General features: G+C 34.2%; 1 protein-coding gene across 1 annotated transcript in view; it reads left to right on the top strand.

Annotated features, from left to right (window-relative positions):
- Nucleotides 1–14,778, top strand: part of DLC1 (DLC1 Rho GTPase activating protein) — a 343,953-nt gene that overhangs the window by 70,641 nt on the left and 258,534 nt on the right. The window contains exons 2-3 of the mRNA XM_006916352.3: nucleotides 11,929–12,075; nucleotides 13,413–13,415. Of these exons, the coding sequence (XP_006916414.1) occupies nucleotides 11,929–12,075; nucleotides 13,413–13,415 (150 nt within the window). The remainder of the gene's footprint in view (nucleotides 1–11,928; nucleotides 12,076–13,412; nucleotides 13,416–14,778) is intronic.

The following is a 14,778-nucleotide window of genomic DNA, read 5'->3' as shown; positions in this document are numbered from 1 at the left end:
GTATTTTGGACATTACCTCCTTATCAGTTTTATGGTTTACAAATATTTTCTCCCATTCTGTAAATATTAGCTTTTTAATATAGAGTCCCACTATATCACTTCTATATATATATGGACATAAAAATACAAAAGGTCAGTTTGGATTTTTGGTAGAGAGCCATAATGGTATTCTTTTACATTTTGAAAAAATCTTTATGTAATCATAATGGTATATTTTCTATTTGGGGGTAAAAGAAACAGTGCAGCTATTCAGGACCTTGTCCAATCTGTGAAAGGAGAACCATCATTCTGATGAGCAACCAGGAAGACCACATTATATATCAAATCAGCCCACCCAGGATTCAATACATTGAGGGTGATGGTCACAGAAAGACGTGATCACCAGGATCTTAACAAATCAGGCTGTCGAGAGGGGCACTTAGGGAATTAGAAGCAGTTGGCAAAGATAAATTGTCTCTATACATGTGAAAATGGAAATGTATCTTAGGTACAATTTCATAACTTTATTTACTGAATCCGTAGACATTGTTCCATATCAATAATAAAAATTTTCAATAATTATTTTAAAGATTCAGTGTTTGTCCATACAGAGATAGATCAAAAATCTTTTTAAATCACTCATATAAAGAAAAAGGTAAGAAAAATGTATTACAAAGTGTGTTACCAGTTAACTAATAAATTTTTTTCTGGACCTTTTCATGTTTGTGATGTTTGTCACCTTTCTAAAGTCGTAATTTGTAGTGCTTTATCTTCTTGTTAACAAATTTTTTTTTGCCTAATAAAAATTAAAATAATCACTTATGTAATTTGTAATCACATAACCATTGAAGGAATTTTAAACTATACAGAAAAATATATATGCCTCCTTTTCCCCCCTTCCAAGTCTACCCCACTCTTAAGGAAAGTTATCTTTCCAGATCTTTTTTTGTGCTTCTCTCTATATATATATGGATATAAAAATACAAAAATACAGAATTTTGCTCTGCGTGCGTGTATGTATCTGTGCTTATTTGGTACCTAAAGAGTTTCGTAGTATAAGGTATTATTCTTTACCTTTTTTTCCTCACTTATCAAGCCCTCTTGGAGCACTTTCCTTAAGAGTAGCAGGAACCTAAAAACAGTTGTGCAGGTTGTGCCTTGCATGAGGAACCCAATCAAAAGTCCTGAGTGAAGAATGATGAGCAACCTGTGTTTTACTCATCAAACATGAATGCTGGCACAGGGTTGTACCCCTCCAAAGGGGCACAATTTTCTAACTCATATTGAAAAGCCAAATAGGTTATTCATGGTTCTGTTAACACATGTGAGTTTACCTCATATTTGCAACTACTGTGTAGTGACCCAAAGAATAACGGTACCATAACTTATTATTTTAAACAGTTTTTTTTATCAATGGCCATGTAGGTTATTATCAGTTCTTTGGCTACTACAAAAAAAAATGCTTCAGTGATTAGTATCAGACACATTAATTTTTTCATGAATGTAAGTAATTCTCTAGGGTGGAGATCTGAAATTAGAATGCCAGGTTGAGGATATGTCCTCCTTTAATTTTAATAGATACTGCCATACTGTCCTCCAAGAAAGGCAGAAATTTACATTTGCAAAAACATTATCAACCCTGAGTGTGATCAAGATTTCTTTTTCTTTTGCAATAATCTGATAGATTAAAAGTAATAATTCTCATTCTTTATTTAATTTGCAATATTTTGACGTTTAGGGTTTTAAATCATTAGTAATTCTTCTTACATGAAGAGCCTTTTTGTGTGCTTTGACCATTCCAATTAAGTTGTCTTTTTATAATTTCTTACTTCTTTGCTCTATATGCTCCAAATATTTCCTCTCAGTCTGTCAATTGCCTTTTTGCTTTTATCAGTCTTTTCATTTGTGGATTTTTATACAATGTTGTGTTCCATAGAATGTTTAGATTGTTTTGTTTTTAAGATTTTTATGATTAATACTTCTTTCCTCTCGCAGAAGAATTTTAAAATCGGTTTATTATATTTAAGCATTTGTGGGTGAAATATGATATCTGGGAATTACCTAAAATACTATTTTTTTAAAGTAGGGAGTAATAAATAAAATAAAATTGGCAAAATATTGACAGTTTTAAAGCATATAGGTACATTGAAGTTTATGATATTATTACTCATTAACCTGTTAATATAGGGGATTAATGGATTTTTTTATTGTGGAATTACTCTGGGTGAGAATCTAATTCTTATTGTTCTAATTTTTGTCAGAAATCATGAAATGGCTTTCTCTGTAATGTATTTCAGCATTCCTTATCTCTCACTATGCTTTGAATACATCTGTAAACTTTAAAAGAATAAATAAATAATCAGCTTGGCCCCACCCTGCATTTACTGAATCAGAATTTGGTGAATGGAGCCTTAGCATGTGGAAGTTTCAAAGCTATACAAGTATACTTATAATCAGCCACTGTTGAAAACCATTGCTCTAACAGGTGATTCAGAGATTCTCAAAGCGTGGCCCCAGCGGTAGTGGCAGCATTACCTGGGAACTTATTAAACATGCAAATTCTATATTCCCAGCAAAAACTTACTAAATCATCAGCCATCTGTGTTTTACCAGATTCTTCAGATGATTCTGACGCATGCTCACATTTGAGAACCACTGGTAGAATTCATTGTCGATAGGCAGAGAAAGAAAAAGAGAAAGAGGAAAAGAGGAAAGAAGGAAAGAAGAAGGGAGGGTGAAAGGGAAGAAAGGAAGAAAGGAAGGGATGATGGGAGGGGAGGGAAGGGGAGAGAAAAAGAGAGAAAAGAGATGGGTAGGAAAAAAGGAGGAATGGAGGGAGGGAGGTAAGGAGGAAGAAAAGAACAAATTACTAATGGTACAATTTTATCTTCTAAATTGGTGAATTGATAAGAATAAGAAGATGCTACCCATATGTGACTAAGTGTATATATTTTTTAAATCTACATGTGTTCAGCCCAGATATCTTAATGCATCTAAGTTTTTATGAAAAATATGTCATTTGGGGTCATCTGTACTTTTGAAGAAAGTACTTTATAGGGCTCTTGGGTAACAAGAAGCAAAGATTAATTGAATCAGGAGAACTGGATTTTCTATTTCTGCCACTAACTAAGTTTGTAGAGTTGGGAAAATCTTAAACTTGCTGAAGTAATTACTTCATCAGAAAAAAGAAGGAGGAGGAGGAGGAGGAGGAGGAGGAGAAGGAGAAGGAGAAGGAGAGGAGGAGGATTAGACTGAATAAAAATAGTCCCCATACTTTTTCAATGTGAGGACTCTTCATTAATGTCAAAAGAGCCACAGACACATCTCACATGGTAGTTGTGTGAGAAAATAAATATGCAAGTGGCAAAAATTTACTCTAAACTTGCCAATCCATGGAAGATTTAGTATAAACCATTAGCAATTTAAGTAAAAGTAAGAGTCTATGAAAGTAGCCTTTGTCATTTTTTACAATTTATTTTGTTACTAAAGAAAAACCAAATGGCAAGTCTTAGATTTGCCTGGAATTGTAACGCTAAATAAGGTACTAAGAAAAGAAAATTTTCATTCATTGAATTTGTATAACTAAACAAGAGGCAATTACTGTTCATTCGTTCAAGGATACAACCTTGTCAAAGACATCTCTAGTGGAGTGATATTGTACTTGAAACCAAGAGTTCTGATATCCCTAGGCAGAGGAGAAGTGTGTTAAGCCAAAGGAGCATTATTACATGGGCCAAAAAAAGACTCATATTTCCAGAAAAAAACACAGAATTCCTAGTTACATTTGAATTTCAGATAAACAACAAAAAATGGTTTAGTAAAAGTAAGTCCCATGCAATATTGTTCTATACAATATTCGGGACATATGCCAAACATACATATTTTTTGTTTTCCTGAAATTCAAATATAATTAGACATCTTATATTTTAATTTGCTAAATCTGGCAATCCTAGTTATAAATGAGAATGGACATGGCATATTTGAGAAACCAAAGAAAGTTCTGTCTTTTAGCACAATGGTCCCCAATCTTTTTGCCACCAGGGACCAGTGTTCCTATGAGAATCTAATGCCTGATGATCTGAGGTGGAGCTGAGGCGGTGATGCTGGTGCTGGGGAGCGGACGCAAATACAGATGAAGCTTCGCTGGCTTGCCTGCTGCTCACCTCCTGCTGTGCGGCCCATTTCCTAACAAGCCACAGACCGGTACTGGTCTGCAGCCCAGAGTTTGGGATCCCCTGCTTTAGCACAGCATTTCCTAAAACATGGTATGGTTTATGGAAGATTACATCAGATAGTATAAGGATTTTTTATTTTGATAGTTTTGTAATCAGAAAAATATGATTATCATTTATATATTATACAATATTATATATTAAAATGTATTTTTAACTATGAAAAATGAATCCAATTAAAGAAAATATTAAGAAATATATAGTGGTGGTCCTTAGGATGATTGACATTTGAGTAACTCTGGGAAGGATCAGGGAGAGTGATGAGAGATAAAACGAAATAGACAAAGCCAGGTCAGTATAAGACTTTTTTCTAAATTAAGTTATTTTTATAGAAAAGGAATAAATTTTACTTATGTCTTTGTTGTCCACACCTAAAGAAAGACCATAAGAATATTCCTGAAAATAGTTTATGGAATTTTAATATTAAATAGATGTTTTTCTTATGTTCTCATGTTCTCTCCTTGGTTCACATCTGCCGCTTCTGAGCACTCCTTAGGACCAGCTGCATAAATGTCTTTTGAAATGTTCAGGAGACTGTGCAGGGAATTTACAAAAGTCCCAGCTCAGAAATACTCCATTCGAAGTCTAGTTAGAATTTAAAAATCAAGCAAAAGAGAGACGAATTTTCTTCCTATGCCTTGTAAATGGAAAGAGATAAATAGAGAGTGAACATAAACACTTCCTATAAAGCCATCATTTACCTATCAGTTAAAAGATTTCTTGTAGCAACTCTAAAGATATTATTTATCACTCTTTACCGCCTAATATTAAAATTATGTTGACATGTTGTTATTAATTAAAGATAATATATGAAGATATATATCTGCCAAATAGGAAATAGTTGCTGGTTTGTTTTATTACCTCCCAGTCTACATAATTTTCAGCTTCAAATACACCACAATATTCAGGCTGATTTATTTAACTTGCCTAGAAATTCAGAGGATAATTATATTATCTCTATCTTCTGACTCTCCGTTCAGATGAAAATCTTCACTGCTTCTGAAGAAAAAAAAAGATTTAGTAACTTTCTGGTTCTTTAGGCAGGATATTATTTTAAGAAAAGAAAGTCTGAATGAGGAATTTATTGTCAAATAAAATGTATAACACTAATATGAGATTTCATACTAGTCCAGCTGGCTGGAGATCAAATAATTCAGAATCAAGTTGAGCCAAGACTTTTGCTAAAAGGTCTCTTTCTTTCACGGGTAAGCAAGGAGTATTACCAGAATAGCCAGTAAGATGCATTATGGAATCAAAGACAGTGTAGGAGCCAGAACCTTGGATTATGAATCGGGAAGTCTTAGTTCTATTCCTAGCCTAGCCTTTAATTTATTACGGCTGTCTATGTGATGCCACAACTCGTTGACAAGCAGAACATTCAGGCAATGCTATTTTTGCTGAGCCAAATATCCACTCTTTGGAAGCATCTGGGTATTTTATTGAATTTTTTGGTTTTCTTCCAAAAGCTTCAGATTAGGAAAACAGAGCCTGGGCACCTCTAGGGGAAGCACCCTTTCGCTGGTCTTCATATTTCCCCAGGCTGTAAAATGTCTGGTAATTTGTGCCTTTTCACCACTCCTTGTGTGTGCTGTGTTCTGTGTTGCTCAATAAAGAGTATCTGGAGACAGAGGAGGGTTGGGGTCTTCTCCAGGTGTGAGAGAAGAAGGGTAGTAGAGGCTCCTGTTCAGAGAACTTCAAGTCAGGGGCTTCCTGGGGAGAACAACCCCCTAAGCACCCTGTTTGTCTCTTCCCCAGATACCATTGTGATCAAAGTGACTTTACTTGCCCAGGGACTGAATAGCTCTTGGGAGTAAATAAGGAACATCCTTCAGATTTCCCAACAAACACCATATGCATTGGCCATATTAGGTTTTTTTATTTTGTTTTGTGTGCATTATGGTGACATTGATTAACAAAATCCAATAAGTTTCAGGTGTACAATTCAACAACAAGTCATATATATATTGCATTGTGTGTTCACAGCTCATAGTTAGATTTCTTTCTGTCACCACATGTTTGACATCCCTCACGCCATCTACCACCTCCCTCCCCCAACCCTTACTGCCCTCTGGTAACCACTAGTCTACTGTCCATGTCCATGAGTCTCTGTTTGTTTGTCATGTTTGTTTGTTGCTTTTAGATTTATATAAACCACATGATATCACTTATATGTGATATGTTAGGTTTTTGACAACAAATCTCATTGAATAGAAGTTTCTCTCGTAATTTGCCGAAGTATCCACTGATTGTATCTGAAAGAGATAACAACTGGAAGTTTTTCCATAGCAGCTACATATATTATCTATATCTTGACAACAGCTGGTTAAAGTTTCAAGACAACAGGATATTTCTGTTCTTAGTAGTACATGGACACAGATTGGCAAAAAAGAGAGTCAAGGTCAGCTCACAGTCAACTAAATACTGTTTCTTCATTAAAAAAGCAGATTGTGGCAGTCCCAGTAAGAATAGCCTGTTCATGTTCAAAACAGGCAGTTAATTCTTAGGCTGCATCAAAGAGGCTATATATATAGAACATAGAGAAGTCCTTGCCTTCTCTACCCTGGTCAGACAACATGTAAGATAATATAGTTAATTCTGGGCACCGATCATTCATTGGGTCATTGGCAGAATTATGTCATATCCAAAGAAGAGTAAATAGAACTAATGAAGATTTGGAAATATGTCATATGTGAAATAATTAAAAGAACTGAAGATGATTCGCCTAGAAAAGGAAAAGGTGGGCATAACAGTTCTTCAGATATTTGAAAGCCTATTTCATGAAATAGACACTACTGGAGGGAGAAACTGGGGAGTTAAAGGTAGGCAGAATTTGACTCCATAACATTTCTAAAAATTATAACAGTACAAATATTAAAGAGGTTGCTTGATAGGGAATGCTGTATAGCACATAGTAAATGGTCAATAAACATGTCTTGGATAATTATTAAATAAAGGTGGCTAGAACTGTACTCTATGTTTCAAAAGTTTCTTGCAATCATTTGTGATCATTGGTATTCTTCTTTAACATTATTTTTGGAAAGGATGGGAACCAGGTCGCAGAAGTTGAGAAGAGAATACACGATGTATAAATGGATTGTCAATTAAAAATTGTACTTAAAATTAACCAAAAGAGAATATTGGAGAAAGACCAGGACAGGGAGTAGGAATAGCCGGGCTCTAGCATATTTAATTTGCCAGCGGAGGAGTGATCTTGACCCCTTGGAATCCACTTTTCTCAAAGTCAGGGTACTAGAACTGATAGCTACTGTCCCGTATTTCTAGATTTTTAGTCTTAACTGTTGAATAAAGTACCAAAGTGACATAATGATCAATTTAAAGAAATATGTTTTTACTTATATCAGTAAAAATATAAATATAAAGATAATTTAATTATAATAAATTTTAAGGAATTTACAAACATAAATAATGGACAGTGCAAGGAAGGCAGATGAAAAAGCCACTACTAGAAAAAAAGAGAATCCTCTAGAACATTAAATTGAAATCTACAATTTATACTGAACTCTACCTAGGCAACAAGAACAAAAATTAAGGAAATTAAATGCATTAAATAAATAAAATGCATTATTTTAATATGTTATTATGCTGACTAAACCATAGTTACAACTATCAATGTTTCTATTTGAGTCAAATTCTAAGAATGATTCTCCATCCTACTCATCCCCATTTCTAGTGTGTTTTGAAGCTACCATGCTCTAGTTTGCATCAGCTCATAAGAGCCAGTTGTGTGCATCTCTTCCAACTCTGCATTCAGTAATGTCTAGTTGGTAGCTTGAAATCTGCCATGGGAATATTTACACCATAGAAATTAGCACATACTACTAATCAGGACTTTCTTTGTCTTTGGATATCCAATTGTTAAACATTTACCGACATACTACTGCCCACCCATTCCAAACTTCTAATAAATAAGTTCCCAAAACAGTGCCACCTTCTTTTTCACTTTGATCTCAAAATATGTAGGGCCTTGCTATAAAACCATCTGTTATTTCTTTATTATACTGTAATGTGGGTACAATTCAGACTTCAACATAAAAATGACTGTGGTTAGAACTAGAAGAATAATCTTAGAGTGAATTGAACTATTTAGCATGTATGAGTCATGTGGCATTGCTACATATAAAATATGATGAGATTCCAAAAGTTTTTGATTGTCAATATGTGCTGAGAACTCTAAAAGTTTAAAAAACATAATATATCATTTGTTACATCCTGCCAGTGTCTCATTGCATAAAGATTGAAACTGACCTTTTTACAGCAACCTTCATAACAAAATATAAAATAAAATTAGGCTCCTATTAATATTTAACCTCATTTTGTCCTAGTACTCACTCACTCTCCCTCTCACTTTCCCTTCTTTAGCTTCCTCCGACCTTTTTTTTTTTTTTTGGATCCTCTTATTCAAAATCCTTCCCATCTCAGTTTTTTGTATCACTCTAGTCTGCATGGCAAACTATTTTCTGAGTTCTCTTTTTTTCTCTCTCTCTCTCTCTCCCCTTCTCCATCTTGATTTCTGTGCCCTTCTCCATCTCTTATCTCTTTCTCTCTTTTACCTCATATTCTTCTCTCACTTCTACAGAAAACTCTTCTCTGACCACCCTATACAAAGTGGGACTCATCCCCTGCAATTACTATGTATCTCATTACCCTACTTATTTTCTTCCATTTGTTCCTATCTGAAACTGTCTTATTTATGAATATGTTAACTTTCAGTGTCTATCTTCCATGGTTGACTACAATATTCAGAAAAGCAATGATTTCATATCTCTTATTCACTGGTGAATATTTTAAACCTTTAATAGTAGTTGGCCCAGAACAGCTGTGATTGCAGGAAAGAAGAAAGGAAAGCTGGGAGAAAAGAGAATTTAGCGTCTTTGCCTCGGTTTAAGGGGGTTAAGTTACTGAAATACCAAGAAATTCATTAATAGGCAGCTTTGCTTATTAAGAAGTTTCTCTTCATGGACAATAATGCCAATATAAAATGAAAGCTCCACTGTAGAAGTTAACCTAACTAAAATCTGCAAATACACATTTCTGTTTTCAGGCGTGAGTTATTTGTTAGAGTTTAGCCATAGACATATGAAAGTTTAGAACTTTGCAAAATATTAATACATGAGCTTTAAAAACAAGGACAATAATACTTATCCAAAGCTTCTGATTTTTAATCAACTCTATTTTGTGAAGTTTTATGAATATATAACATATGATACTGGTCTATGTACTTGACATTTTAGACTGAAAGTAATGAATGGTGACTAAGGAAGCATCCATGAAGGAAAGGGAAAAGCAATAGACTTATTTCTCTAAAGAAATACTGTAGAACAAGACTGGTTTTATACCTTTTGTCAGATCATTTAAAATAATTTGATGCTCAGCCCATGGATTTGAAAATGTTTTTAAGGCACAATCTCAACTTCCAGTTAATTCAAAGACAAATTGTTTCTGAGAACACTGCTGATAGGTCTAGGATAGCTGCAGGATATACTGCTTTATCCAACATTAACTTAGTAACTGGAAAAATATCAAGATATATTTTCTAAGGCTTGGAGTTGTGTTATTTCAATGGCTCATATCGATTTCATTATTATTATTTCTAAAAAAAATATTACATATGCACTGTATAGTTTGGCTCTATGTCTGCCAGGTTAAAAAAAAACACACATAATATTTGTGCTTGAGGATGTTATAACAATGAAGTGAAAAGCAATCACACAAAAATATATATGGATATAGATATTCAAAGAACATTATCTTGCCAAACACAACTTTGATTTAAAAGAGAAGGAAATTATACAAGCAAACACATTGGAGGAGTAATTAAGGGGAATTTGAGTTTTCTATTTAATCAGATTTTTTCATTTTCTGGATTATTTAGGAGAGAATTAAACTCCAGTATTTCTGGGACTCTATTTTAAGGGATAAGAAGGATTTTACTATAAATAATGTTCTTTTGACTATAACAAGTTTTTGTAGCATTGAGAGATATGATGTATAGTAAAGTTCAGGTCTATTTGTTTGCAAATATCCTGGACCCTCTTAAGCACAATAAAACTTTATGATAAGAGGTCTGTAATTCTCTGTCAAAGCTTCATTACATGTTTTAGACAGCAGAGACAATGGATGGAAATTGAAGTAATAATCATATAGTATTATAGCATAGTATTCTAAAGGAGTTAACACAACCCCCAAAATTCTTAATTTATTCTCAGAATTAATGTTTTTGTGGAAAGAATACCAGCTCTTTCAATTTGACATTAATCTGTTAAACTAAGCACAAGTTCAGCTTACCCAACTATCTTATCGGTCTTAGTTTAGTTAACTATTCTTTAACCAACTTAATCTAATAAATCAATTATTTGACATCTGAAAGATAATGCTTTGTGATATTAACAATCTGCTCTAGCTGTTTGAAGTATAAAGATCCCTATAGAATTAAATTAATCCATGAAATTACCCTAGTCTCTGTTCTTTGAGACTTCCTCCTAATGATGGTTTGGGATGTAGAAGGATTAAAAGATAAATGCCAAATAAAAGATCTGGTTCAGCCAGTCACTTCATTCTTCCCACTGCTAATATCATCACCTAAGCAAAGCTCCCAACCTGGTCCCTTATACCCACGTCCTTCAGGCTTCTGTCATAATATGTTTTTCCTTCGAGGTTCCTTTCAAAGCTGATTTCACCCAGGTAAATATTTGAGACAGATGAGAGGATGCAGCATGAGTCACAAATGATGATTTGCCTCAAAAGGGTTGGCACTGAGTCCATTACATCCCTCAATAGATTTTGCTTCTAAAGGACCTTATTGTGATTTCTGTGGTCTTTTTTTTTTCCTATCCAATCCCCTGCCCAACCCTGATACCTTTCACAGCACACAGGGAATTTGAAAGAATCTTAATACTAATTTATTTGATCTGAACACACAAGAATAATAAACAGTCATGCCAAAATAACTCTATATGGCCAATGAGAAGCTTTAGCTATTCCTATCAGCAATAGTTTTTCCATAAATACATGTCTACATCATAGAGAATTCAGAATAAGTAACCATGTTCATTTACAAAAAATATAAATGATTGTGGGGACTTTTTTCAAAAGTGTGTGAAAGAAGAAGGTTGAAAAGAGATATTGACAATGACATAGCTTGAAGCAGTAGTAAGAAAATGGCCCCATGCAAAAAGCAAAAAGAAAACAAAAGAACAAACAAACAAAAATCGCCCACTGCACAAACTGAAAACCTGCCTTGTTTGATCCTTTTCTCATTTTTTACTATACTCAGAAATATTCTTCCAATAATATTCTCTTATATGCAGGCTTAAAAATCTAACCACAAATAATTTCATTATTAGTATGTTATAATTGATTTGTACTTTGACAAGAGTAATATATAACTTTTTCCAAGAAATATTAATTGGAGAGTCATAAATATGTATCGGTACTCATTGATATTATCTTTCTTTTTCATCGCACTTTACTCCAGAAGACATATATTTAACATTCATGTAAAATGCTTTCTTGGCAGTAGGTCAGTATCCTCCCAATGAAGAGCCCATTGATGATACAGAACAGAACTTCCCTTCCCCCTTAGTAGAAGACTGCCTATTATTCAGTGTCCTTTTTGTCACATAGAAGAACAGGGGACTTTTTATTCTTTCCAAGAAATGGCCTTTCAGATTCAATAACAACATGTTCTGTTCCTCAGGAAATAAAAGAAGAACGAGACAGGGCGCGGCTAGACTCCATGGTGCTGCTAATTATGAAACTGGACCAACTTGATCAGGACATTGAGAATGCTCTCAGCACCAGCTCCTCTCCATCCAGCACACCAACCAACCTGCGGCGGCATGTTGTGAGCTTTCCACTTCTTTTCCCATGAGCATGATATGTCTTTACTTCATACAGTCCCCCTTGTAAATGAAACATCTCTGATGGCAGCATCTACCCACATGTGACCCTGATAGTGTTCATAAAGATCACTCGACTAATTCTATCCTTCATGAAAAGACCATAAGAGAAATGTGTGATTCAAAAGAAAATGGTTATTATTAGTTTAATAGGAAAGAGGGTCATCCTGGGGAATTATGTCTCCTACCTATCAAGCCCTTTTCCTTGTAGCTGTTTAGCAATGCTATGTCAGTCTTGTTTAGTATTTTATGTACAATGTCAACAAATTTACATTGCATGATTAATAAATATTTGCTGCATAGATAGGTGGATGGATGGATGGATGAGTGGGTGGGTGAATGTGTGGGTGGATGAGTAGGTAAATGGATGGATGGATGGATGGATGGATGAGTGGGTGGGTGAATGTGTGGGTGGATAAGTAGGTAAATGGATGGATGGATGTATGGATAGATGGATGGATGGATGGGTACTGGTTGAACTAATGCACATACTAGAAGAAAGAATTTAAATTATATTAATTTGAGAACACTAAAATTAACTCAGTAAAAAACAATGACTAAGACAGGTGAGAATTTTATTGCATTAATTTCACATAAGACAGACACTCTTCTGTGATTCTGATACTCGAAATAGAATGTGGAAGACAGATTCCAGACCAACTATACACCTTCATATTTAATATCAGCTCCATAGTAAATGGCTTAGTTTTTGCAGATCTAGCAGATGTGATGGTAAAATGTATTTATAATAAAGCCATGCATATCTTTTCGATTAATCTGTTACTTTTGTTACACAATAATAAACACATTAAGTCAAGCAATTGTGTATTTACCTAAGATCAGAGGGATGGAAAATCCAGCATATAAATTCAAACATCTACCAAAGTAGAACTATTCTGTATCAAATTTTTAGCATAGTTCTACCATTGATTCTGAAGTTATTTAAGACTTATTCTGACTGTGGGGCAGAATATTTTAAAGTAAATAAACAAATTAAAATAATAACTAACCTTAGTATATACTAGATATTATTCTAAGTACTTTACATATATTAATGCATTCATTCCTCACATTATTCGAATCAGTAAAAAGTAAAGAGAACTTAGTAATTATATGTGCCGGGATGGATTACAAACCCAGCCAATCTTGATCCAGAACCATGCCATGTAACCACTACACCATACTGCCTTCTCTAGTTGACTACAATGGAAATCTGATAGCTTGACCAAAAAATAAAAATAAAAATTAATAAATATGAAATTAAATACTTCAACCTAGAAAGCCAGTAGAAATGACATTTTTGGATTTGTTTGAATCCTGCTGGATAATTTTTTTCTTGTCCTTCAGGATTCATCTCAAATATTTTTTAGTAAAGTTTTATCTAAATTTCTTGTCTTCACTGAGAGAATCAATTACTCCTCCTCTAGTGCTGCCATAGTACTTGCATATACTTTAGTAGGACATGTATCTAAATGGAGGAAAAGCAATCAAAGTACTCTGAAGACCAACAAGGAGGAATGTTTAATCTTGTTTATATATGAATAATATATAATACCTTCATACTCAGCTTCATCAACACTTTTAAAGCCAGAAATAACCATATTTTTCAGTAAGAGGTACTTCTTAGTACTCCTTTGTCATTAATGTAGGCATAGAACACATTTTGTTTTTAAACATTGTCTGGTGTGAATGGTTAATCTCTCCCTATCTCTTTACTCTCTCCCTTTTCCCCCTCTACACTGAACTTTCCTCAATCCTCATGTATTTAGGAGAAATGACACAGCTCAGATTTCTGCTAAATACACTCCATATTGTTGTCTCCATGTCAGAGAGCAAGATATCCCTTACTTGCTAGACATGGTTCTTTATTGAAAAACAGGAGCAAAGGTGGGTGATGATTTTTGAATTTGCCTACATCTACATCTTCTGTCTCTATTTGAAGTAAAACTAGATTTTATATTACATGCACTATCTCATGGAATATCACCACATTACTGAACAATGGTTGATTCCATAAATAAAGATCTACTTCCAAGTTTTCAGTTCAACGGTTACTTAAAATAGACAAAATAATACAGTAGACTTCAACTGCAAATGTTGGAGTCTGCAGGCCTGGGTTCAAATGGCAACTCTACAACTAAGTATCTGAGAACATAAGAAAATTATTTAATTCCTCATCTTCAGGTGCGAAAAGGGAGATATTGTTTCCTACTTCATGGCTTGTTGGGAGGAGTAAGTGAAAGAACGAAAGTAAAATGTATTGCACAGATCTGGCACAGAGACCATATTCAGTGTTTGTTAATTCTCTTTCCTTTTCCCAGTCCTCAGTCACACCAGGCACTGGGCTAAAGATGATTAGAACATATTCTGTATCCCTCAAAACTTATTTTTGGTCTTTATGTTTTTCTAGGTCTTCCCTTGTTCTTTATTTCTGTTCCTTGGTATTCAAAGCTAATTTTAAAATTTTCTCATCATCAAATATTTTCCACAGGCACTTTCCATTCCTTTTGATAACTGTGCTTTGGGATTAGGAGATTATAACAGCATGATTATGACCTTGATTATCCATCAAAAAGCACTGTCCCAGATTCAGAGGAGAAACTCCCTCTGCTACCCCCTCACACTTCACTGTGAATTTACAGTTCAGC

The sequence above is a fragment of the Pteropus alecto genome, unplaced genomic scaffold (genome assembly GCF_000325575.1).
Source record: "Pteropus alecto unplaced genomic scaffold, ASM32557v1 scaffold24, whole genome shotgun sequence".
NCBI classification, from domain to species: Eukaryota; Metazoa; Chordata; class Mammalia; order Chiroptera; family Pteropodidae; genus Pteropus; species Pteropus alecto.
Note: the sequence above shows the minus strand (reverse complement) of the source record. Positions and strands in the feature narration are given on the sequence as shown.